The 26,387-nt window shown below is 36.5% G+C and overlaps 1 protein-coding gene across 24 annotated transcripts in view; it reads right to left on the bottom strand.

Moving 5' to 3' along the window:
* NRXN3 (neurexin 3) overlaps positions 1 to 26,387 on the bottom strand; it is a 1,439,541-nt gene that overhangs the window by 27,050 nt on the left and 1,386,104 nt on the right. For all 24 annotated transcript variants that reach the window (XR_011504710.1, XR_011504711.1, XR_011504714.1 and 21 more), the window contains one exon: positions 20,921 to 20,999. Coding sequence is in view for 19 of the 24 variants with exons in the window: in XM_070514127.1 (XP_070370228.1) it covers positions 20,921 to 20,999 (79 nt within the window). In the remaining 5 variants the exon portion in view is untranslated. The remainder of the gene's footprint in view (positions 1 to 20,920; positions 21,000 to 26,387) is intronic.

Below are 26,387 nucleotides of genomic sequence, written 5' to 3'. Positions count from 1 at the left end.
ACTATTTCTAGATTCCAAACTTACTCTTTGCAAACTTATTAAAGAGTCTCACAAAGTTACAACTAAAGTACTATAGCAAATGTTCCCTAGAACCTCATTCATTTTAAAATGATGCAACTTCCCTGGACAAGTCATACCAGAGGCTGATCGAGTCATTTATGTGGGAACAATGGCCTTCTCCATCTTTCCGTGCCAGGCCATTGTGAAGGAAGCGGCCATGATGCTCAACATATTTTTACAACTTGAATGAACCTCATCAGTAGTCTTTCAAATGCTCCAAGTGTGTCGCAGACAGATAAACAAGCCCTGCTTGGAGGCAGTGCCTGAATTTGAAGCTGCCAAGCATATCTTCTTCATTCAGAGTGTGTTGAGTGAACCAGTGCATTGTAATGAAATACAGTTAGCGGTGCTGTGGAAACGCAGACACCTTCATTAGAAAAAAAGCCATTGGATTCTGTGGCCACGGTAGGCTGCGTGTGTAGATGATGTTGTTACCACAACTCAGCTCTATTCCACTAAAAAGATGCTTACTAGCAATCTCTCTCAATGAAGAAAACTTCAGAGAAGTATGCTATTCCATAGAACTAAATGTACGTATTTAAATAAATATGAATATATATATTTCACTCAGGGGCTAGAACTAAACTTTTGTGGCAGCCCAGATATTGACCATTCTGTGGGCAATAAAACAATTCATTTATAACTGATTCAGGCTGGCACTATTGACCTTGATGACTACTGGCTCCTGACTCCATAAAATGTGCTATGTCGCTTAACAAATCTAAATGGAAATTAGCAGTAATCTAATAAAGCGCAATGGGCAGCAGAGTGATAGATTTTTATAAGCAGAAGGTGAGCCATACATGGGCAATGAATGAGAGACATAATGAAAAACTGCTGTTTCCCAATTGATGGAAAGAGTATTTAACTTCCAACCTGGTACTAGGAAGCTGTTAACCATCCAAAATGAGACTTAGAAACCTCTTGTGGTGGGAACAGGCATTCTGGAATAGATTTCCTATTATTTCCTTTTTAGAAAACGAGTACTTTTTTCTTATAACAATAATAATTACAGTCACACACTGCACAACGATATTTAGGTCAATGATGGACCTCATATACCACTGTGGTTCCATGAGATTAGTACCATATATCCTAGGTGTGTAGTATGCTATATCACCTAGGTTTATGTAAGTACACTCTGTGATGTTCATACAACAATGAAATTGCCTATAGATGCATTTCTCAGAAGATATCTCCATCGTTCAGCAACACATGACTGTATTATTATTAACAATCATAATAAATATAAAATATATGTAACAAATATAAAAATTATTGTTATTACACAATGTTATTACAAAGCATTCTTCTTTTATTCCAACTGTAGAAGCACAAGCAAAGTTTTATTGTGGGGCAAGCATTAATAAATCAGAGCATGTACAAACCATTTCCTTCAAAATCATTAATCACACTTGGAAATGATCAGCAATTTTAAAATCACACATTCAATGACTTAACTGATAAAGACTGTAATGGTGAGGGTGGTAGTGGGGATGAAGGATGTATTTTCTCTAAAGTGTGGATTTGCTTCAATTTAAATAGATTGATCTCTCCTTCCTCACTGCCATCACCAATATGCAGTTCTCATCTCCAGCACAATCCTTTGAGGCAACACCTGTTTCTTTAAAAAATTGTCATATGACTAATTTACTAATAGCCTCTACAGAACGTAAGAATGCTAGAATTGGTATGCTGTCTCAAGTCCCTCATGTCCAAGGTGTATGTGTTTGAGGAAATAATGCATAATCATACATGGAACTGTCAAGTATCACCTAAGACTTTGAGAACCTGGAAATGGCTTTGGTGACTCTTCCGCCCTAAGACTTATAGTCCTGTCACCTTCTCCTTCATTAGTAGGAAATTGTGTCCTGAAAAATACACACTCACTTTTTTTTTTTAAGTCAACATTGCTCCAGTGAATGCATCATTTTACTCATTATGTCTGCGTTCTTCACAAAGCCCACTCACTCCCCACCAAGGGGCAGTGCAGGGTCACTAAATTCAGTCTCATCTCCCTTCACCCAAAGATGCAAAAGGACACTAAAGCCTATTGATGTGAAAGTTCTTTCTTTTATACCTCGGGCAAAATCCTGTGGGATAGTTGCTACTCCCAAAGGACTCCTTCTCCGAGATGGCTGATTTTTCCTAATGTCTAAAATTTCTTGCAAGTTCAAATACTCTTTCTCTCTTCTTTGCCCGGATGCAGACTTTGTGGTCAGATTTCTAGGGTGACAAGTATTAGAGGATCTTTAACTCCAATATGGAGTTATTTTTACATCAAAAGAACCATCCATGAAAGTTACTGATTGATGCTTTAGTGGAAGTGTATAAAGATCAGAATACATATATATTTAAAAATCTGGTTGTCGGTATTTATAATCATGTTTTCCAGGAACAGCAGGATAGGAAAAAAAAAATCAGTCCCAGACTATCCTACATAACATTGAAACTATCCTTCAAGTAGTCAGTTTGGGGTAAAATAGCAAGAGATACATTTGTGGATGTGTTGGATTCTAGAAAAGACAGTTTAATTCTATTTATTTAATGAAAACAATGAAAGGGAAGCACTCAGTTCCATCTACCCAGTAAGCATTGTGCCCCGTGGGACAGGAGGTAAGGGGAGGGGGGTACTAAAGCTTATTCTTTGTGCATCACTTTAAAATGGCGCTTTTCTCCAATGGGTATGATCCCACTAGGTCCAACATGGTAACTAACTAACTCTCCTTGGGGCACTACTCCTGAAATTTCTTTAAAGGAAAATAGAACCAGAGTGAAGAAAGTGGAGGAAAAAATAAGCATGAATATCAAGTTTAATAATAACAAATCAGCATTCGTGCAATGCCTGACCCAGAGAGAATCCATAAGTAATTTGAAAATTGGGAGTATTCTAAAAAATATAATAATTATTTCACCCATCATTGTGATAAAAGAAGCTGTGCAATGCCATTTGGCAGTGACTCCAGAAAAAAACAGTTCAGTAAACAAATGAAGTCATGACAAGGAAAGTTCAGAAAGCAGACTTTGAATGCGGCAAGGGAAAAGTGAAATCAGATTTTTTAATGGCTACAAATACAGACGTTTGTCCTTTAGTAGCACTGCCTGACTTTTTTCAAAACAAGGGTCATAAGATCAGTGATAATGTAAGTACATTATCAGTTTCTCATTTTGATATTTTGGACTACACGTAGATACTCTCAAAAAGGAACATTCTTAGTAGCATAAAGCAATTTTAAAAATCCATTATGTGCTAATTAAAAACATTTTCTCTATGATGATATTCAGAATTTTAATAATTTGGTGGGCAACATCTGATAAATCCACACACTAACTAAAGCAAAAGAGTAAAAGAAGTGGTCCCAGAAAACAAAATAGAAATCAAAAAGTCTTAGCAAGCTCTCCTATCTCTTAAACGTAAGTGTGGAAATCTCTATGACTGCTGATATTTAAAAGTGGCTGCTTTTATCTTTAAACAACCCTGTTGTTTGAATAGACATGCTCCAGGCATCACATTTGGACCATTTGTTTTACCAGCTGTTTCTAAAAATATGTTCATGATGGAGACCTTTTCTGCCTATCTCCGAAATTGCTTTTGTTGAGGGATTTTTCCCCCTTGCAACAAGGAAAAGGCTATAGATATGGAAAACAACATCTGCTGAAAGATCTCACAGCATCAGGGAAGGACTACAGTCATAAGCTTCATGCGCAAAAGAAAGATCCACCAAAAAACTCTGATAAGCTAAATGACTGAAGAGACTGCCGCATTGTTTTGGATTAAAGGTAATCAAACGCTTTAATTTGTTAATACAATCTTTGTAGCAGCTGTGACAGATGTTTCCTACATGGAAAAGAGTCTCAATTAATCTACAGTTGGCTTAATTTTCTGGACATCCCATCGAGGGAGAGAGTGAGGAAGAAGAGGGAGGTAGAGAGAAAAGAGTGTAAAGTTTTTAATTACTCATTTGCAACTGCATTCTTTCACCCATTCATTACATCTAACAAGCATATGTACAGAAGAGGGGTGGTCAGGCAGTGAGGATGCACACAGCACCTAAAGGCTGGGGTGAAAAATCCATCATATTCCCAAATGTCTGTTGAAGGCAACTTCATGTCCCATCTGTGTTCCTGGTTTCCAAGCACCAATTTTAAACTTTCTGGTAATGGATCATTTGTAGGATACCTTGTGCCTACTGCTGCTCTATGACCACCTGGTATGTCTATGGACCGTTTGTCAGTTGATGAACAGATCCAACCCTAGGGAACTGGTGCGTGCTCAGCTATTACAGAGTCCTACCTACATATCATCGTCATCGTCATTTTTTAATTCCTCCAGCAGCTTTCCTCATAGGGCCTTACATCACGGACTTAATTCAAACTCCTAGGAAAGGCAGGATTCACTATTTTTTTCAAATCACTGGCAGAGTTTCTATATCTAAATATTCACAAGATTTCCCTTCTTGGCCTCCTAATAGAATCTTTCACATTAAAATATATATATATATACATATATATATATATGTATATATATATATATGCTTTCTTTCTGATTATAAATGTAATACATACTCAACATAGAAATTTGGGGGTATGAATAACAAAATAAAAATCACCCACTGGCCACCACCTAGAGATAATCATGGTTAAGTCTGTTACTGATAATACAATCCTTAGACCTGATTCAGGACACCAAACCTCTTATTTCCAATAAACACTCAGTAATTTTGGCATGGCTTCTTCTTAGGCTAAATTAGGTGTCATATTTTCATATTTAGATGAAAATTTCATGAAGCAGGAGGTTACTGGTATAGATTACCCAAGAGACAGAAAAGGTGGAAGGGGATGAGAGCTATAGATGCAAATTCTGTAATTGCCTTCAGTATAGATCACATCCTTTCTGTTGGCCAGGGACTACGGTTTTCGACCATCTTGTGACACAAAGATGGAGCATATTAGCTCAAACCTTGGCTAGTCTAGCTTTCAAAATAGCTCTCTATAGTTTATTATAAGATTTAAGGTGAGAAAAAATTCTGATTTAAGTTAGAGTCCTTAGAAATTTCTATTTTTCTTTAGTTTATGTTTATAAGCTGATTTCGGCCTTCTAATAACATTTATTCTAAAATTTGTGTTTTGAAGTCTCCCTATTCTGTTTTGTGCCTTTAATCTATCTCTCTTCTTTGTATTGAGATTTAAAAACTATCTTAATGCTTAACATCTAAGTGACCTATGCTTAGAATAATAACTTCCTGGGCCTCAATGAAATAAATGGCTGCGTCTTAAGATCATCTAGTTCATAACAAAATTTTAGACTCAGAGGGTCCTTAGTTTGCAAAATCTACTAAATCTAGTGTGGCAACATAGATAAGACTTTATATCTCTTGTTTCCTGGTTTCTGGATGTTGGTTTACTTGTTTTCACAGATAAGTAAAACATCAAAGAAAAATCTGTGGAGAAGGAGTAACATACAGTTGCCAATTTTTCTTTTGATAATTAAAGATGCTACAAACAGGAACAAAATATTATTTTTGTCAAAGACATTGATTTTAACTATCAAAAAAACCAAAAGATATAATCTCAGAACATAAGGGAGTCTATAAGGTTAACTTTGTGGAAGCTCAGTATATTGTCCTTACTTTTCTCGTTTCGCTATGGATCAGTGAAAGTTTTGACATAGTTTGACACTGGTTCTGCCTTTGAGCTTGAAAGCCACTGCTCTAATTTGCCTAATAATCTGTCCTCACTAGGAAAGTGATATCACTGACAGCTTATCACCAGAGCACATATTGTTGAGTCCGTACACAAGCCACTTCCAGTCCTGACTAATTGCTTCACCATTTGTCCATAATCTCTTAGCTGCTTCCTCTAGGACCAAGAGAACAGGGAGTTGTAGATTTGACCCCTAAATAGGTCAGTGCTGTACTCTCTAGTATAGTAACAATGACCCGTAGAAAGAAGATAACCAATTCTTCACACATCCTCTGAATTCTCTGTTGGATGCTATCTCACTTTAGAATAAAAAACCTTTGGATTTTTTTTAGAACTTGATATACAGTATCAGTAAAATGGTATGGGCTATGGATTTAGGACCCTTCAGATTTAATTCCAGCGCTAATAGTCACTAGTTTAGTGACCTTGAGCAAATCAATTTACCTACGTAGGCTTTAGTTTTGTCACCGTAAACAAAATTGTTGCAATAAACTCTGAAGTTCTGCAAGCTTATAGTCCTAGAGTTATGCAAACCTTAAGATTATAATAAAAGAAAAAAGACACGCCAAAAAGGCCTTTAGCTTTATGGGAGTTTGGAAGAGGATATGCTATGTTCAATTTGCTACTCAATGTCACCAAGTGATATCTTAACCAGAAATCTTATGAGAATACATTATTCAACTTTTTGAAGAGGTTAGATCTAAAGAAATTTTAAAAAATAGAATTAAAAAGGCAGTGTGTTTCATTGTTGTACCTTGTTTGACTTTCACAGGGTCTATTTTTATTTTAATGTTTTAAAAATATTGAATCTGAATGTTGTTCAATGAGGGCATGTTCTCCCCAGCGCATCAGAGTTCTCACTATTGCTGATTGTGCCAAATCTGGTCTACTTCATCTATTCGCGTTTCCTAGCTGGCCCCTGGGGACTGCGTTGGCCTCTTTGTTTTATAGGGAAAGTTAGTAATGACTAAGTGTAAATAAAGAAAGAAAGAAACAAGAAAGCAAACAAATAAATAAGTAAACAAACCAATCAACCACATAGTAAAATATCAGGCTATTGCAAGCTTAATGAGAGAAAAAGAAGTTATTTTGCTATGTCCTTATCAGGATATCAATAGTGCCTAATGTACTCTTGTTTTACTCTTCTTTGCTACAATCCCTTTGATCTCAGAGTCTTATTAAAACATGAATCCTGAATTATGCTGTTTTTAAAAGCCCACCCCTGCATCTCCTGTCCCCAAAGTCCCTCCTAATGGCTCTGTCTTTCTTGCCTCCCTGCATCGTCTCTTCATTTTGTTTTTTGCTTTTTTTTTTTTGAGTCATAGTTCAGAACCTTGCAACTCCAGGCACAATATCACACCAAGGGGCCTTGCTAATGGAGAAAGCTCTTAATGTCATTACTTAGCATCCTGGCTTCCAAAAGTTAATCTTATGCTCCCTCTGGGGTTGGGATACATTAGAACCTGGCTTCAGAGTTTTGCCACTGATGTTCGCATATTAGTCTTTCATTTTTTTTCCCCCACATTTTTCTAATGTTAAAGATGCTAAAGGGACTAAGCATTAATTTATAAAATAAAATCCTTAAGTAACAAATGCCACTTTTGCGGTAATACTAAATATGACTTTGAACCTGTATTTTCATAGCCTGCTCTTGTCTAATCTGTTGCCAGGTGGTAGAACACATTATTCTCCTCAGGACACAGGATGCTCCTTCCTGCACCCCACTGTATAATCCGTTACCTCTGACAGTCAGAGGGCTAAGATGTAAATAAATGCTTTTGCCCGCAGTGTAAGAAGGAGTCCTATATATCGTGCCCCTTCAATTTTTGTCCTCCCCATTCACTGCCTGTGTCACTAAGAATGTTTTTCTCACTTTTCCCACAAAACTTAGAAAACTGCAAATCAAAAAGCACAAGGAAAGAAGAGGTTCTCAGCAGGTTGCAAATGCCATATCTTAGTCATTTAGACATTTGTCAGCTCAATAACCCACAGCCGAGGTTTGGGGAAGAATTACTGGGATGTGACACAGTATGTGGGCTGGAGTTCAAGGAAGCTACTGCCAGAGAGGTCTGAAAGTAGGGGAGAATGCAGCCCACGCCCCAGCTGAGGCAGGGAGCACAAAAGATGGGTTTGCAGAAGGCAGGGCAAACACTGAGCTTTTACAAAAAATGCAGTGTACATGCTGGGTAGAGATGACCCTGGTTTTGTATGTTTGTTTGGTTTTTATCCTGTTTCCTATCTGAGATAGAGGCATATTTGAAACAATGGTGAGAATTGAGCTTTTAACGTCCTATCATATCCTATGTTGTCTCACATGCTTATTGGAAGACTCAATAAATGTTTATTAAGATTGACTACAAAATGGGCAAGAAAGATTCATCTATTTAAAAAAGAGACTTCAAATTCCCAATCTATCAGATTTCTCTAGATCGGGGTCAGCAAATTATGGCCTGTGAGCCAAATCCAGCTTGATGCCTGCTTTTTAAAATAAAATTTTCTTGAAACACAGCCACACTCACTCCTTTATGTATTGTCTATGGCTACCTTTGCCTTACAACCACAGAGCTGAGTGGTTATGACAAGGACTATAAGGCTCTCCAAATCTAAAATATTTGGTCTCTGGCCTTTTATAGAAAGGACTTTGCCAACCTTTGCCCTGGGTGATTGATCAGACATATCTGAACACTTGGCAATATAATATTGCCAACTCTCACGATTCTTTAGTAAAAAGGAGGTCTCTGTGCTTCAAAGCTAAGATAGAAGTGGAACTTTGGACGACAGAGAGTTCTCAAGCATTTTCAACTGTACCAATTTTCCAGGTTAGGATCTGGCTTCAGGACCGGTAAGGACTGATGTAATTTGTAATGAAACCCTCAAATGCTTGGACAAGCTATATTTTCCTTGGAAGGATTCTAATAAAAGTAAACATGGCTTTAAAAAGATGCTTTCTTTATAATTGTGAATTTTTGTTCTTAATAACTCCTTTTAAGATTCTTTTCTTGTGTAGAAAATTCAAGGGCCCAAAAAAGGTTTGGTTTGGTTTCTATTCTTTTTATAGTTTGAGATACATAATGCAAGGAAGCGAGGAAAATGAAAGAGAAGATAAACAAATGGGTATGAATTTAAGAAATGTCAGGAGCACACAGATGTCATAAAGGGGTGAACATAAGAAATACATCCTCTGACGTACATATTTACTTGTGTTTTGTTTTCTATTAGCTGTAACATCTAAAACACGTGTTCCAAGGAACATAATTGTTTCTGAAATAAAGAAAATACAATATCTTACTAGAGATCTCACTATGAATCTATACAGTCATTCCTCGGTACCCCCCAGGGGATTGGTTCCAGGACCTCCATGGATACCAAAATCCACAAGTCTCTTATATAAAATGGCATCATATTTGCTCAAGTCTCTTATATAAAATGGCATCATATTTGCACATGACCTATGCACATTCTCCTGTATATTTTAAATCATCTCTAGATTACTTATACCTATTACAATGTAAATGCTATGTAAATAGTGTTATACTGTGTTGTTTAGGGAATAATGACAAGAAAAAAAAGTCTGTACATGTTTAGTACAGGCCTTTCCACCCACGGTTGGTTGCATTTGTGGATTCGCAACCACAGATGGAAGGCCAACTGTATTCTCAGAATCTTAACATAGGTTAGAAGTGGCTATTTTCTGATCATATGTTCTAAACAGGGCTGCCTAATAAGTCATCAGCTAGCATGTCCCAGTGCACAAATTATCATATAGTTGATATCAAGAAGGACTAACCTCACATAAGTGATGGAATTTATCCTGATTGTTGGAACCACTCCACCTCTCAGGAAATTAGGGTAAGTAATTTCAACCACAGCTGTTTGGATAAATCATAACTGAACAATTTTATAACCCCTATCAACCAAAGTTTTAGAAGCCTTTGAGATAGATAGTAATTAATCTATTTAACAAGTATTTCCTGATCATTTAATATACTCAATAGACAAACTTTCTCTCATTGTTATCAAGGAGACATGTGACTGTTACATATATATGGGATAATGAAGAGTAAGCACTATATAATAAAAGGCAATACAGCATAGTGACCCGTGTGTGGGTTCGAGGGCCATTTGGCTTGGGTTCAGATTGTATTTCTTCTATTTCCTTGCTCTGTGACTTGGACAATTTGTTTATCTTTCCTCTGCCTCAGTTTACTCATCTTTAAAATGGACATGATAATAATAGCCCCTCACAGGATTGCTATGAAGATTAAAGAAGTTAAAAATGTAAAGTACTTAGGACTATAGTAAGCGCTCAATGAATATTTAGTGAAGGAAGGAAGAAGGATGCAGCAGCGGCAAACCTATAGGTGAAGGCGTAGAAATCACTTCGAGGGACTTTATTCAATACTATGTATGCTGTCATTGAAAGTTGACCACAGAGACACCTAAACCCGACACCAAATCAAAGTAAAATACTGCACTATGAGAAACCCAATCAGAGAATCTATCTTGTCACATTAGCAAGGCTAATAATCCAATGCTTTCCTTTATAATTCCCAGATCTCCCAAACTCTTTCACAAAGCAATGATTAAGTATCTAATAGTAAAATGATTTTTCTAAAGCTGCAGTTGTTTTCTGCAATACAAGGGTTCTCATGCTGTTTTAAGTGTTAATATACTAGTTTACTCTATGAGAAAATGTGGAAGTAAAGGGCATTGGTATATTTCACTGTGCAGTTGGTTAATTAACATACATCAAATGCTGTAACTAAATAAAGTTCATTATATTTTAAAAGTTACAAAAACATAATAACTGAGTGATGGAATCACCCTGGAGGTTATAATTATGTGCTAAGAAATGCATCTATTATAATCTTTCCGAAGCTCAAGAAACACAATTTGCAAACCTATGAAATATCCTGCTCATCTTCAGTGTTACCAAGGAGGAGTATTTGGCAGCTCTATTTTGAGGAAACAGAATTAGTCAAAGCTCCACAAATGAGCACATGATAGTTCTAAAATTTAGTGCTTTAATAAGTGGTTAAGCCTGGTCCTCTGTGTACACTGCAATACGAATAAAATGTATCCATTTTCAAACAGATTTGGGTTTGAATCTTAACTCTATGTGCAGATAGGTGACCTTGGAAACGCAAACTCTGAGTCCCAATTTTTTCAGTTGTAAGATGGCCACAATAGTTCCCCCCTTAGAATAGCCTAAAATGAGATTTAAATAAATACCATGTTTGAATGCACCCAGCTCGGTACCTGGGCCAATGATGCGCTATAGCCAGTTTATGACAGCTGATTGTTACGTTTTCAGGAATTTTGCAAGTCAGCTGTCAAACACAGCTATTAGCAAAAGCTGAAATAGATAAAACTACAATCAAATAAATTATATTAAAAACAAAGATAATGAAAACCTAAAACTCATTACTTCCTAATTATTTTACTATTATCTATGCTGTTGAGGTTATTGACGTCTATAGTGCCTGCATGGTGAAAATACTATATAAGCATGTGCTAATGAGCATTACTTCCCAATTCTGAGTTCAGTGTTGCCACATTTGTGGCTTGAAATCAGCCACAGTGGGAATATTTTACACTATGGAAACTGGCAAAAACTATAAATTAGGGCTGTGTGTGTCTGTGTGTGTCGGTTCTTAACATTTATCAGCAAGCTGCTTTGCCTGACTCCTCAGGAATACCCCTTCCTCCCTCCCACCTTACCTGCCCTCTCTATCTTCCTTTTTCCCTTTCTCCCTTCCTTCCTTCATTGGAAAGTTTTTAGTTCAAAGGTTCCATGAATTCCCTCTTGCTTTGTGCTCCCCTCTTACCTTCCAGAGCAACAAAGAGCTGTCCTGACATGACTGAACTATCTTGTCATAAAACCATTTGCCTTGAAATGCTTTCTCTTCTCCAGATTAAAAATATGAATTTTTCAAAATTTTAAGATTTATTTCCAAAGTCTTTAATCTACTAATCCACTTTGTATCTATTTATATTCCCTGGCTCAACTTTATGAATAAGGAGGTTGAAGTTGTTACAAAGATTTATTTTCATACTATTAGTATCAAATGAACCAAATCATTCCAAGTTAATATAGCAAATTTCCTGGATAATCACAGTTATAATCCATCATCTGAATAACTAACTGGCCACTTTCTTCCACTTCTGTCTCAAGAAATTCAGACTCCATTCTCAGGACTAAAGCTATTGTGTATGTCATGTTCTTTGAAAAGAGAAAAGAAAGAATTTAGATCCAGTTGAAGTGTTGGCTCTCTAATGCTTCCATGAATTAAAAAACAAATTAAAGTATATATCATTTGACTCAGAAAGATCAAGAGATAACCTTACCTCGAAATACGCATGAGGTAGAAACCAGTGAGTTAAAATCTTTTTTTCCCCCTCAGATGCCTTGCCAAACACATTTATATTTTAGCTTAAAATACACAAACATAAATGAATTTTATAATAAAACACATTCAGATTTCCACAAATTCCTTACCAATTCAGGCATAGGCACTGCTCTATAAGGCAGAAATGATGATGCTCTCCCACTAGCGTTTTTTGAAAAAGTTTCCTGTTGAGCTGTTTCTCAAGAAAGTGTTCTAATTAGAAGATTGATAATCTATGGAAAACCTCTTTGTAAATTAGCTCTTACATGAAATCCCTTTAACAGTAAGCCCATTAATCATGCCAAAGAAATCAACAAGGGTTTCTTGTTGTTGATCAGGTGGTTGTTTGGCTATTATTGTTAGTAGTTTCCCACTGTAGATTTTGCCTCCTTAGCCAGGTATAAAGTGCAACTTATGACTTCCAGATGCAAACCACAGTTATCAGCCTTACGATTCAACTGAAAATTTATTTTGCTTCTTTGTGAAGTTCCCTACGGGTAAGGTTAAAAGTAGAAACACTAGGGAAGTGAGAAATAAAGGGAGAGGATTTCAAACCACATATTACAGAGAACAGAATCACAGAAGGACACCACGACAGTGGACTCCAAGACAAGATGGCGAGACAGATGTGCCACACAAGAGACACATGCTTGACTGCTATGCCAAGGAAAGCAAACACAGGAACAAAACCATACAGAGATGCTGTAAGAACAGCTCTTGGGGCTGCCATGACACAATGGAAATAATAATGAAATCGAGAACACATGGAATTATAATTACAAAAGAAAGTTACCCCCACAACTCATACACTGGACTTGCTGGGTTAGCCTGGATGTGTCACTTGGATGAAACACGAGATGGCATCATTACAGCCCATGCATTGGTGATGGAGGCCATGGTTAGTTGATTAGCTACAAAACTGTCACTGCATGCCACACAATGATCCTGGGTTTGTCCAGAAATAAAAGATACAACAAATATTCTGTATCTGCAATAAAATTCTTTTTATGCCATCTGAAATTTGCGGAGAGGGATGTGTTTCTCTGTTGTTTCTGCATGTTTTTCTCTTTTTTTCTGGCTCATTTGTGCTCTTTTCAATTAATTAGATTGTAATAAAGGGGAGAGTAAAGGCAAGTGGCCTGTGCAGATATGGGGAAAAATAAAAAGGGAAAAGGAAGGGAAATTAAAAGGAAAAAATATAGAGAGGAGAAAGAAGAGGAAAACACAGAATTTCATTCTTTGGTACACAACTTTCTTGCATTTTGTTGGGGTTTGTTTTGTTCTGAGCATAAATATGGGAGGGATATGCTGAAAGGGGAGAAATTGGAGATTAGGATGGCAAGAAAAGATTTTGTTGCCTTGTTTAATTTGTATATCTATATATCTCTCAGTATTTAAAAAATGATTATAATTACTCATAAAAATATAGCAATGAGTTAAAAATAGCCATAATGACAAAAATACTGAATATGAATCAAAACAAAATAAAGTAAATTGAACCACCAAAAATTCATGCGGCACAAGATGAGGTAAAATGCCAGAAAATGTTCTTCAAATATATACAAGTTATATATCTATTTATATATATACACGGGGATGTGCATATACGGATAGATATATCTGTATAATTTTTTCTCTCCACCCCTCCCAAGGATAACAGAATTATGGAATCATCGTTATAATTATGATAAAGAAGAAAACAAAATCTAAAGAAAAATTAACATGCTTTGTTCGCCAAGTTAAAACAGTATCATGCATGTCTATGTTGGCTGATGTAAGAATGATGGTGTGAATTTCTGTGTAAACACATGACTGATGGCAGGGGCTGTTGTTAATCTCTGTTTACATTAGTCTAATATAATTTATACTGTGTCTACATATATATGGGGTGATAGGCACTATATATTTAGTATACACACATATTATATACAAATATATATATATATACACACAGTACATATAGTGGGGCTTGTGGGAGAAAAAAAATACAAAACAAAAAAATAAAATAAAATCCATAAAAACCTCTCTTTTAAGACCCAATCCCTCTTTATTTATTATTTTTTTTTAGGGGGACTTGCTTAATGTTTTCATTAAGCTCGCTCCTTATCAACTACTCGCATTGGCATTTGAAATCAGGAAGTTCTCATGAGTTTGGCTTGAAATTCTCTACTCACACGTCCATCTTTACCCTACTGTCTAAGTCCTGGCCCTAGACCATCCTGTATACGTGGAATTCAAAGAAAAGTGTAATACTGAACTGTACTTATTTTTTGATCATAATGAATCAGGAATTTTGTGTCCCCAAACTAAGATATACAAAAATGCTCTCTGGGATTAATGGATCCTGTCCCTGGTTGGCATCATCTTCTGCGATTTTCTTGTCTGTCCTTGGATGGGTTAAGCTATTTGCTGAATTAGAGATGTCTCCTTAGAGTTCTGATAATATTCTAGGCATTTCCATCTCTTGTCCACACTGTTTCTTCCCTTCCTTTCCCTTCTTTCCTTTTATTCCTCTTATTTTTGTATCTTCTTCCCTAATAGATTATGAACTCCTGGAAGGTGTCTTGTCTTATTTTTGTTTTCTAGCACCTATTCCGGCGTCAGCACCCAGTAGTTCTTAAAAAAATGTTGCATAAATAAGTGATTTACTAAACTTTCAAATAGAAGTGGATATACTTACACATTGCTCTTATAGATTCCCCTCCCTTCCCAACATACCAGAAAATCTTGGGTAATGGAGATGAATAGAATTTTTTTCATTTTTACCATTTTTCTTATTAGATTTGTTGTTTTTGTTAGGAAATCCAAGATAATGGTCATTCTGGAGCCACATATTTTGTGTATGCCATGCCTGAGCTATCAATTGCCTAATTGCTTAATAACCAATTAGTAGACTTCCTTATACTTATATTTCTATTCTTACTCTAATTTTCAAAGCCTTTTATCATTAGGGATTTAAAGGGAACATATTTACTCCAATAGCTTAAAAATTAGTTATGTTGGGATGGAGTTGGGTTATAAAAAAGTGATACAATTTATCACTGAGTGGGTTAATGAATGACGACAGAAACCATACCATTAAGTTGGGAACATTATGCACCATGAACGCACTCTATTAATTTATATATCAATGAAGGAAATTCAAAAATTGGTAGGCTTTAGCCTAGACCTAAATATATGAATTACTGATTGCTTTTGTGTACATTGGACATGTATTATAATTTTATAATTCAAATATAAAAAGGACTAATGTCCACAGCCAATAATGATTAATTAAATTAATTAAATTTACATCGATTTACATTCCTCTTTCCAAAGCTAAAACATTTCTCAGAATATTTCCACTATCCCTTTATTCCATGTGTTTTTAAGTGAACCTGAGCTTCAAAGTGAATTCTGGACTCTGTGATACTCAAACATTCCTGTGGTACTTTATTTAGGCATTTAACATTCCACTATACACTGAATAACCACTAGACCAATGACATTTAAAAATTATTCTCTCTACCAATCATGAGTTTCCATATGGAAAAATCTTTCTGAAATTAAATAAAAATCCATTTCTTTGTAATAAAAACATACAAGTTGCTAACTCTTCAAGCTTGCTGGAGAAACTAATGATGAAACGTATTTCTATAAATACATAAGATTTGCAAGCATCATATTTAAGGCCAAGAATCAGGATATTTAGTTTTTTTCATCTGTGAATTCTGGAAAATAAGGCTCTTTCTTCTTATTCTTCATTAGAAAATTACTATTGTCTTAACATTTCAGCTGCATTTTACACACTGTTCCAGCAAATAAAATCTCTAATGATTTGGTGAGCTTTTAACAATTCCGTGCCAGATTTTCCTATTATAAATACTTTACTGAGTCATCTCAAACTGATAAAGATTAAGAACCCAGTTCCACCTGGAGAACACAAATAGGGATATGCTCTTGGTGTTTTATCAAATCTAAATTTCATCCCCACCAAGTTGGGTATTATAAGGTGACTAACGAAAAACAAAGAAGCAAGAACACTAAATGCAAATATGAGGACTGTGGATTTGAGGAATAAAAATACATCTGAGAACCACTCTGGGAATAGTAATTATTTTGTGATATCGGATCACTGCCAGTAGTTTAAGCATCTCTCTCAACCCAACCATTATGAAAGTTGTTTAGCACAGTCCTGTTGATGGATGGATGTGTTTCATCTTTACTTCCTTTTACTGTCTGCCCTTTGGTGGAAGTGCTGTCCCATGAGGTTTGATCAAAGAGCATTAATAAAAGTGGAGGCAAAAATCTGGCTAATTGACAACCAGAAAAATGTATCCCTGGATAATGGCTGAATGAATCAATATAGTTGTTAATTATTGCCATGCCCATGTTTCAGGTGTAAAAGGCATTCCTTTTTATTTTTTTCCTCTTCTCTGTAACCTCTGCTCCTAGGACTTTTAAAATCTTGGCACTATAAATATACAAAATCCAGGAAGTCAATAATTTCCAATTATACAAAAGCTAATCTAAGAATACATCTGTTTTGATGTTATTTCTATTTCCAAAGATGAAGATACTGGGCATAGGAGCAGGGGAGAGGGAGAGAGAAGAAATGGAAAGTGAATTTCATCAATTCATCTATACTTCAGAATTCATTCCCACATTTTAGATCACAAAGGTGAACTTACTAAAGATCTTAATCAATATTTGGCTTCGATAAGCTCGTGGAGGAATACCATTTCCTAGTGGTTAGGTTAATCCTCTGCAGTTCACCTATTTTTTTGTTGTTGTAGTATCCAAAGCAGTAACGACAATGAAATATGAGTTTACTGCACAATTTAATATCAATAGAAGGGTAGTTGGGAAGGAAAGGGTTTATATGCAAAGACAGAAATCTGCAATGTTAAATAGACACTGATTTCCTTAGTAGGGAACACAATCAATACTTTAAAATTAAGAAATTTAAAATCCTGATCCTAAACTTTAAAAGTTATTCAAGTATTCTTATGAATATTTTCAATTGATGCAGATGGCTTCATTACGATTTTATAGTATAAAGTTTCAATTCTCGGTTCTTAAAGCAAAAGTCTAGAAATGTGATCTTAGTTGTGACTCATAATAAAACGATCTAGCTCCCAGCAAAAGAAAGGAGAGAGAAAAGTAGAGAATTCTTTTTGTTGAAGAAATGTGGATTTTGTTAGGGTGATGTTTACTTGTAGGAAATCATAGGTTTTCAATAGGTTTTATTTAGCTATTTAAGAGAAGATGAATTTACAAGTATGAAAAATCTTTAATTTTAATGTAAGATTACGAGGTATTTTAAAAGTCAGACAATTCGGTTGACAAATAGGAATGGAACTTTCATTCTATGTCTTGCTCTCATGGTTTGCGTGCTTTTTGTTTGTTTGTTTGTTTTTACTCACGTACATGTTTTCCAGAGAACACATATGGAAAAATTTGATAGTTATCGGATTTACAAGATTTCTACACTATCATCAACCAAACTCCCCCCAATTTTAAGTTGACATGATATGACTAAGCTCCACCAACCAGGGTGATCCCTTAGAGCCAATGTGGGTTGTGGGTGTGAAAGTCAACTGCTAACATCTGACTCAAAACCAGCAGTTTTAAAACCTATTTTGATTTCAAGAAAATTAAATAAGAAAAATAATTTCATTTAAAATTTGATGCCCACATGAAAACAAAGATTGTTAACTATAGCATCTACTGAACTGCCCAAATTTATGAAAAGCAAGAGCTTCTAGTGGACCTCAATTAATCAGGAAAGAAGCTGTAGAAATTAAATATCTTATAGCTGAGACAGCTAGAAAATCATAAACTTGATAACAGAGTGAGAGAAGACAAGGCAATTGCTAAGCGAGATAGAAAAAGGCCCGGGTAATTAGCCAAATTTAGCGTGTTTCCATCAAACATCAGGCCTAGAAAAGAGTAAAACTTTAGAGACTGAAGCAGTGAATTAGGGTGTTCAAAGCCAGAATCTTAATCTCAATATTAATATAGATTCTCAGGATTAACAATTTATGTCAAAACTATGTAAATGACACCATTATCTGTTGCTGCAGACAGTGGAAGCCTTCTCTTTGGGCAGTGCAAAACCTAGCCCCAGAAACAACTGGTTTAAAGGTTTCTGACTTGTAATCTGTAGTGTTTTTGGAAATATGAAGGCTATGGAGGCTATGAAGGCTATATTTCCCATATAATGCAAAAAGAAGGGCTTGATACCTCTATGTAATATTCATCAGTGTTAATCAGGTCCCCAGGGCAAAACCTCTGCATGAATAAGAATATCGATCTCCTTCCTGTATGAAATATGCTCTGACACATTTGCTTGTATATCCAAATCACTTACCAGGAATACCTGATGGAGTAAATTTAGAAAGAAAAAATGTTCATTCTCCAAATGTGATGAGTTGAATAGCCCAGGCAGAGGACATCAATATCAGTCTCTTAGAGCAACATGTTAGCTCCTTCAGAGTGGGCACTCTGTCACCTACTTTATTTATATGCTCCCTCCCCATACTTCCTTGCAGAACACCACAGGTTGTTTTACAAACTGCTTGTAACTCCCTACTCACCCTATGTAATTATATTACTCAAGAAATGCTGGCACTGAATTTCTGTCCTCTGCTTTTGAATCAGATGAAACACCTGTGCAGCCACTAAAAAGCAAACAGACTTAGTTTGGGGTCATTCAAGTTTGTGCCTGTTCATGTTCAATACCAAATGGCAACATATACCCACAATCTGGAGAGCTGCAGAACTTGTGAATCTGAGATCTGGAAAAGCCGTGTGTCTTATGATGGAGGTGGCTATGGAGACGACTGTGTTGGGGGAGTCGGGGGGGTAGTAAGGGAAGACAGTAGTAATTTCATAACGGTCAAGCCTCAATTTTTATAAGAAGACAAAATCTAAAGATTTGATAAACATTGTTGCATATATACAGACATCACTGCTATGAAAGCAAGAAAAATAGAGAAAAGATAGAAAAACCAATTAAAGTCTTGGTATCTTAAACTATTGGCCACAAAATCAGTTAATTTAACACGTCTTGGGGATGATGCCATAGTCATATCTGAATCCTTAATTTCTAGCACACAACTAACATACATAGCTGACCCTCAAGAAATATTTGTTGAACTGAATTATGTTGGAAAGGTAATTTAGATAGTAAAGCTCCTTACTCTATTTTCTAACAGCTCATTTATGAATATTATTAGAATGGGAAGGTGTCAAATCTAGAGATACATTGTATCCTGCCTGAGTGCTCAGAAATGTTTATTGAATGAATTAATAGATGAATTAATTAATGAATGAAAACTTGGTGCCCAATTTCTGGTGTAGATTGTATGTATCTGCCCTTTAGAGTTAAAACTTCACTTAGTCCATTGAGATTATTACCCAATAATCTGAAAAAATATGACTAACTAGGTCACAGTTACTTTCCTCCCACACACCTGAGCTCCCAAAGGAACAGATCACACTCTAGAACAGAAAGGCCCTACACGTTATTGGTATGTCCCTACGTAATGCTAAGGACAGGAACCCACAGAACTTCCTGGATCCAAAGCCACTTGCAAGACACCAAGCAGTCAGGCTTCCACAAAATTTGAAAAATTGTAAATCATTTTGGGGTAACAAATGGAAGGTTTTTACTTTTGCTATATTATTTTTCATGAAGCTTAAATTTCTCTAGAATTAGCAAAGAAAATGTTTAATGGCTCATCTTTTCTTTTTTAAAGAAAAGGAAAAAGAAATTAAAGCAACCCAAAGAATCAACTAGAGTATTCTATTTATTTCTCTTAGCCTTTGCAGAAATAAGATCCTAACTCAACTCCAGCTTTTAATTCTATTAAACATACACAGAAATTCGATGATATCTGTTCTCTATTATATATATATATATAAACGTTTAACTTATAGCAAGTCTCAAAACAGACGACTTGAGAAAGTTGATAGGAAATAATCAGGGATTGCAGTTGCCTGCTGGACATTATATCATATATAGCTCACTATAAAGAAAGACCATAAAACATCAAAATGTATCTGGGTGCACATGGGGCGCACACTGAAGCTTCTAACTGCCAAAGTCTTTTCAACTTCAGCACAGTAGATACATTTTGAAGCATCTCAGCTGTTGACATGGCATGGTTCAGTACTAATTTTGTATTTACTATGCTACATTGCTGCACAAATTCTCTAAACACACAATGAACAAAATTAGTATAAATACAATACCATGTTAACTGCTGTTGAGAGCCCATGGAAAACGGTTTGTTGTCATTGTTTGGTTTGGGTTTTGGTTTGGTTTGGTTTGCCTCTTAGGCTCAGAACAATTCATGAGGTTTAAATGATCTTTATGGCTTTATGGGTTCATGCTTTTTTGATGTCATTCCAATATAGACCTCTTCATGCCCCCACCCCCTGTCAATTTCTTGGTTGCCACTGGCTGTTATACATTTGCTGTTCTGGTGGTTAATCTGGGTGTCAGATTGCCCAAACTTGTATTAAATACCAGGATTTTTCTTTAGCTATCAAGGAACCAACTTTAAATTTTCCTGGGATTTTATGACTCCTTCCATGGGACTTGATGCTTTTGATTATATATTGATATTTATATATGTATGCCTATACATATATAGATATAGGAAATACGAACATTAACACACTATAATATTTATATAAAACATGTATATTCACATATATGTATGTATTGTTTTTTGCAAATGAAAAAATAAAGCAAGCAAAACAAGACTAACCTAACCTACCTGTACTCGGCTCACATTCAACGAAGTCTTCATCATCGCTGGAACATTCAGCAGATGAAACAAGGTCATCTGATGTTGGCTGTGCATGTCAAAGAGAAAATAATGGGGTAGGGGGAAGAGGGAGAAAAGAGAGAGAGAGATAAGGAAATCAATGAACAAAAGCATCAAAGACTTACCACTGTGCCTGCTTCCACCATTATTACTGTCTCTCTTCTCTAAAGAGGGCACGTTGTAGAACGGAGAATTTTTAATTCCTGTGTATCTGTGAATGGCTCTGGGTCCAGACAATCTGTGTGGGTCTTATGTAAAGCTGAATGACCCAAAGTGGTTCCAGGAGGCTCAAGCCTATCTCATCCCTGTAAATCACATGTTGCAGGCTGACTCTGTACTGACTTTCATTTCAATTTTCAGAATCTGAAGGCAAGAGAAAGGCTATTGCAAATGGTGGGCAATACAAGAGTGCAAGTCAGCACAGACATGCACGGCAGCTTTGAGAGGGTTACAGTGCGTATGGTGTGTGGTCTCCAGTATAAGATTTGGTGTTTGTGAATCTATGGGCTGGTCTAATTAATGAATGCTGTGGAACATAGCCTGTTCAGGAACAGCATAATGGCTTCTCTCGCTAACAGCGATTTCTTCATGTAATTGCTTCAATTAGCTGAATTAGTAATGTGGACCAGCAGAGAGAAGCTGCATGGCAGCCTCTAGACATAGGTAAGGCTGTTTCTGAAGAGAGCAGAAAAAATTTTGATTGCAACAATAGTAATTCAACTTGAGATAATTTTCTGTTTGAATTGAATCATGCAGAAACTCCCCAGTGCCAGGGAATCTGCTGCAAGAAATACAGGGGACGGTGGGCATAGGCAATAACAAGGACCCTTGCTACACAGTAGATGAGAAGACTACTTTCTGTACCTGGTACATGTTTTTGCACACACAGTAAATATTGTTGAATTAATTAATTAATCTATAGATCTTATGTAAAAAACAAATTTTGTCCAACTGTGTGCATAACAGTACTCAATATATAGTAGTTATTCAATAAATCTTCATTGCTTTCCACTTATTGATGTTAATAATACTAACTGACTTGCTGGTCTTCTTATTGCCAATGCATTGAAGTCTGAATCCATATTCAAGAGCAAAAGCAATTACAAGTCAGATGCTGTGCTAGACATGTAAATATCCTTATTATTTATATTTATTATTAATTAGACACAATTCTCACAACAATCCTTTGGGATAGAGATAATTTTTACACTTTTGAAGAAAACTGAAGTTCAGAGAGGTTGAGTTGCTAAAGGACACATAGCTAGTAAGAAACATAGCGGGGATTTGAACAAATCCATCTTAGTCAAAGTCTTCATTTGTGCCCACATAGGTTTCTTTATACCCCTACTTACATGGTGTTATGCACTAAATTGTGTTCCCATCCAAATTCATATGTTGAAGTTCTAACCCCCAGTACCTTAGAATGTGACTGGTATTTGGAGATAAGATCTTTAAAGAGGTAACGAAGTTCAATGAGGCCATTGGGATAAACCTAATCCAATATGGCTGGTGTCCTTGTAAAAAGATGAGATTAGGACACAGACATGCACAGTGGGACAACCATGTGAACACACAGGGAGAAGACAGCCATCTGCTAGCCAAGGAAAGAGGGCTCAGAAGAAACCAACCCTGCATCAGCCTTGGACTTCTAGCTTCCAGAACTATGAGAAAATAAATTTCTGTTGTTGAAGACATCCAGTCTGTGGTGCTTTGTTATGGCAGCTCTAGCAGACTAATACACATGGCAACCCATATGCTTAGTATTTCCATACAATATCCTTTTTGAAATAGATATCCTAGACATAGAAGTACTGGACAGAGCAAAGAACAGTAGAAACACCAGATTAGGTAACTGATTTCACTTAATTGACAGTAGCAGAGAGGTCCCTGAAACCACACTGTTGATCTTTATTCTTCACCTGACAAAAAGATACTTCAACTCCCTGCTCCTCCTTGATGTTAGTAGAAAAGAATTTTCAAACACACTTTTTTCCAATTATACACTACTGAAGCGTGTATTTCATTTCCAGTAAATGCAGCTGGCAGTTGTGTCCAGGAGCACCATTATTTGTGTTAGAGAAATGGTGAGCATACTCTCTTGGAGTTTTCTACTGTGATGGGGCCCTATACATGTCTACTTCCAGTTATTCAGGGAAGAGAGGTGGTAAGGGAATAAATGTTAACTGTACAAATGCAGAAGGAAAATATAAGAGGCAAACACCATTTTTGGAAGGGCCACAATCATTGTTTGATGGTTCTAAAGCACGCATTATCTATGGGGGTGATACCTCCCCCAAAGCAGCAAAAATTGCTTTGGGCAGCAGACAGGAATCTTAGACATTACAATGGTTTGCGATCTGCCAACAGCCCACAGAACTTAAACAAATATACAGTATATCCGTGGTATTAAAATTTTATGGGAGAAGGGAAATTAGGAAAACAAATGTCTAAAAATCTCCTTAGAGGGTAGTAATGAAAAAGACGTTGAGAATATACTTCTAAAGTGTAATCAATTGGAAATTAACTGTTGGTGACTTGATTATAAGGACCGCACAGAATGGCCTGTATTTGGTGTGACTAGCTATGGTCCCTAATGTTACGTGAAAACTGGTGAGTTAAAGAAAATCTAGTGAGCTCGGCTCAAGAATTGAAGGTCAGGCAATAAAGTTTAAAAAGGTCATTAAGCAAATGTGTGAAAACAATGCATAACTCCAATACACAACAAAAAAGGTATTAACATAATATTAGTGGAATCTTTCACTTAATTTAAGAAAGTAATCTTAATTTTTACTGGCCAAAGAAATGATGTAAATACTTTTTTCAAGAAAAGTACTAGACTCTGAGGTTGAAGGATATTTACTATTTTCTTCTCAGCTTCCCCCTGCCTCCTCTAATACTACACAAGTTCTCTCTCCTGTGGTTTAGGTGACACTGTCCCCACCCCTACTCTCTTTCCCCATAGCCACCTCCATTTCTGTCCCCCAAACAAGCCAAAACCCCACCGAGGACCCTACACATATCTTCTTCCTCATTCTCGCTCCCTTTCCCCCAGGTAACTGTTCCTGTGCCCCACTTCCCAGAAATTTGTTTTCTGCTGATCTTCGATGTGAATATGGATGAATAGGGTGTTTCTCCCAGGCAACAGAAGCACATTTTGCCAGTAGCTAGACTCAAAGCAGGTTAAGTGAGAGGCAATCTATCAGAGTGTGGTAAAAGCAAACCTGAGTCTAGACAGAGCATAGCTGTGAATCTCAGCTCCTCCACTTACAGTCAGCGACCTGGGGGAGCAAGATATTTCCTCTCTCCAAGCCTCCATTTTTTCATCTGTAAATTAGGATAAGTAGTGTCTTGTCATCAGCTAAGCATGTGATTGAAGTGTAATGTTAAAAGTGAATCTCTGTTCCTGGTGTACAGTACATGCTCAATAAATATTAGCTAAAACTAACTCAATCAATTGATCGATCCATCAATAACAGCAATGCCAAACCTGGTAGCCACTCCTAATTTAAATAATTTTGCTATCTTCCTATGCACTGTATCTTTAATGATTCATTCTCCATTAGAAACATTATTTATTGCTGATAATTCATTACCTCCTTTTTATAGTACAAATACCATTTCTGGTTGCATCTGCCATGAAGAGTGATAAAGAAAAATATACTCATGAAGATGCCAAGAGAGCTTAAAAAATCATTGGAAAGTGATCTGTTTCCAATGGTTCTAGGTACAGACGTTCAGTGTGGGTCTTACGTGAATTCAGCCCCTCCCATTGTGTCCTTCAAACCTCATCGTCACCATTTACAGCCACAGCCAATGAAACTCCCAAAGCTATTACAAACATCTCAATTCCCTCCTTGCCCAACCAACGTTTAAATGCAGAATCTGGTGTCCAACTGCCACACCTGCCACAGAGCAACCTGGTTTCAGAAATACTTGCTCTGCCAGGAGCAGCAAGCTTTGAACTGCAAAAGATTCAGGATTAAGAACATTTTATTTAGAGATTTTTTTTAACTACTTCTGTCCCTGCCAACTGAAAAAACCCCAAAAATTACAAACCAAAGCTTTTGGATGATACGTGCTTAGGATGACATCATAAAGTAATGACGATATGATTCAAAATTACTCTCAGAAAACCCAAGGCTTTCTTTTAGTAGCTTCTTATTTTTCTTGTCGGTGTCTTTCCCCAAACATAAGCAAATGCAGGGTCTGGCTCTGAACCTTGGAAGAAAAGGCAGACTTCTCTGACTATTGGTTCCCACGGCTGGTGTGGCATGTTTCACTACTGCAGACACACACAGACTCATAATACAATTATTATGAGTAGAATGGAACTATGGATTTTTGTCTTTAAATAAATTGCAGTAGCCCTAGGCTGCATGTGTGTTTCTGTATGTGTGTGTGTGTATTTACCCACAATCACAACCATTTTTCATAATTACTCATAATTCTGTAGAAAGAAGAGCAGTTAGAACTCTTGAGAGGAAAATATTTGAACTATCTAGAATCATGCCTACTAATAACACTTACCACTTATTAAACACTTGCTATATTCAGGCTTTGTGTTGAGCAGTTAACACATATTAACTCTTTTAATATTCATAATAACCAAGAGTGTAGACATGTGTAGTGACATCTGCTATTTTTAACTGCCCATCATCCATGCTCCTTCACGTAACAGTACTGTTTTAGGAAATTCTTCTATTCATATAGGTATGCCAGGAACGTTCATCAAGGTGCCTTCCATGTCACCTTCACATGTTTTTCCCTCACAATGATTGTCTAAAGCTCTCATAATTCTCAATGGCTAAACTTGAAGTGTTTACATATTATGATTCCCATATGTCAAATATCAACATGATCTGTAAGTCATTCAAGGAAGAACAGAAGATCTATGACCACCCCCACACGAAACCATTTGAGAGTGGCTGGCCTACTACATTCAGCATCAGTATATATGACTATATCATCAAGGTGCTTTGTTCATTCATCTCTTTATTACTTTACTAAATATTTATTGAACACCTATTGTCAAGCACTGTACCAGTTACGAGGGATAAAAGGATAGATAAAACACAGCTCTTCTGTTCTGGGAATTCATAGCCTCTGAAGAGACAGCTAAGTAAACAGGCAAACTCGACATAGTAAGCTGAAGGCTATGATAAGAAGAAGCATGGCGTGCTATGGGAGCAAATCACAGGGGAGCAGAGATAACTCCACAGCAGAGGGGAAATGGGAAACGAGCCCTCAGGGACAGGCAGTAGTGGAGCAGGAGAAAGCGGAGAGCTGTGGACGGGAGAAGGAGAAGGGCATCCTAGGTGAAATCATCAGTCTTTGCAAAGGCTCGGAGGTATGAAAAAGCACAGTTTATTTGTATTCCTACAAGGAGGACAGGATGACTGGAGTGAAGAGAGGTACT

The sequence above is a fragment of the Equus asinus genome, chromosome 7, assembly GCF_041296235.1.
Source record: "Equus asinus isolate D_3611 breed Donkey chromosome 7, EquAss-T2T_v2, whole genome shotgun sequence".
Classification (NCBI taxonomy): Eukaryota; Metazoa; Chordata; class Mammalia; order Perissodactyla; family Equidae; genus Equus; species Equus asinus.
The sequence above is the reverse complement of the archived record's forward strand: the minus strand, read 5'-3'. Positions and strand labels throughout refer to the sequence as shown.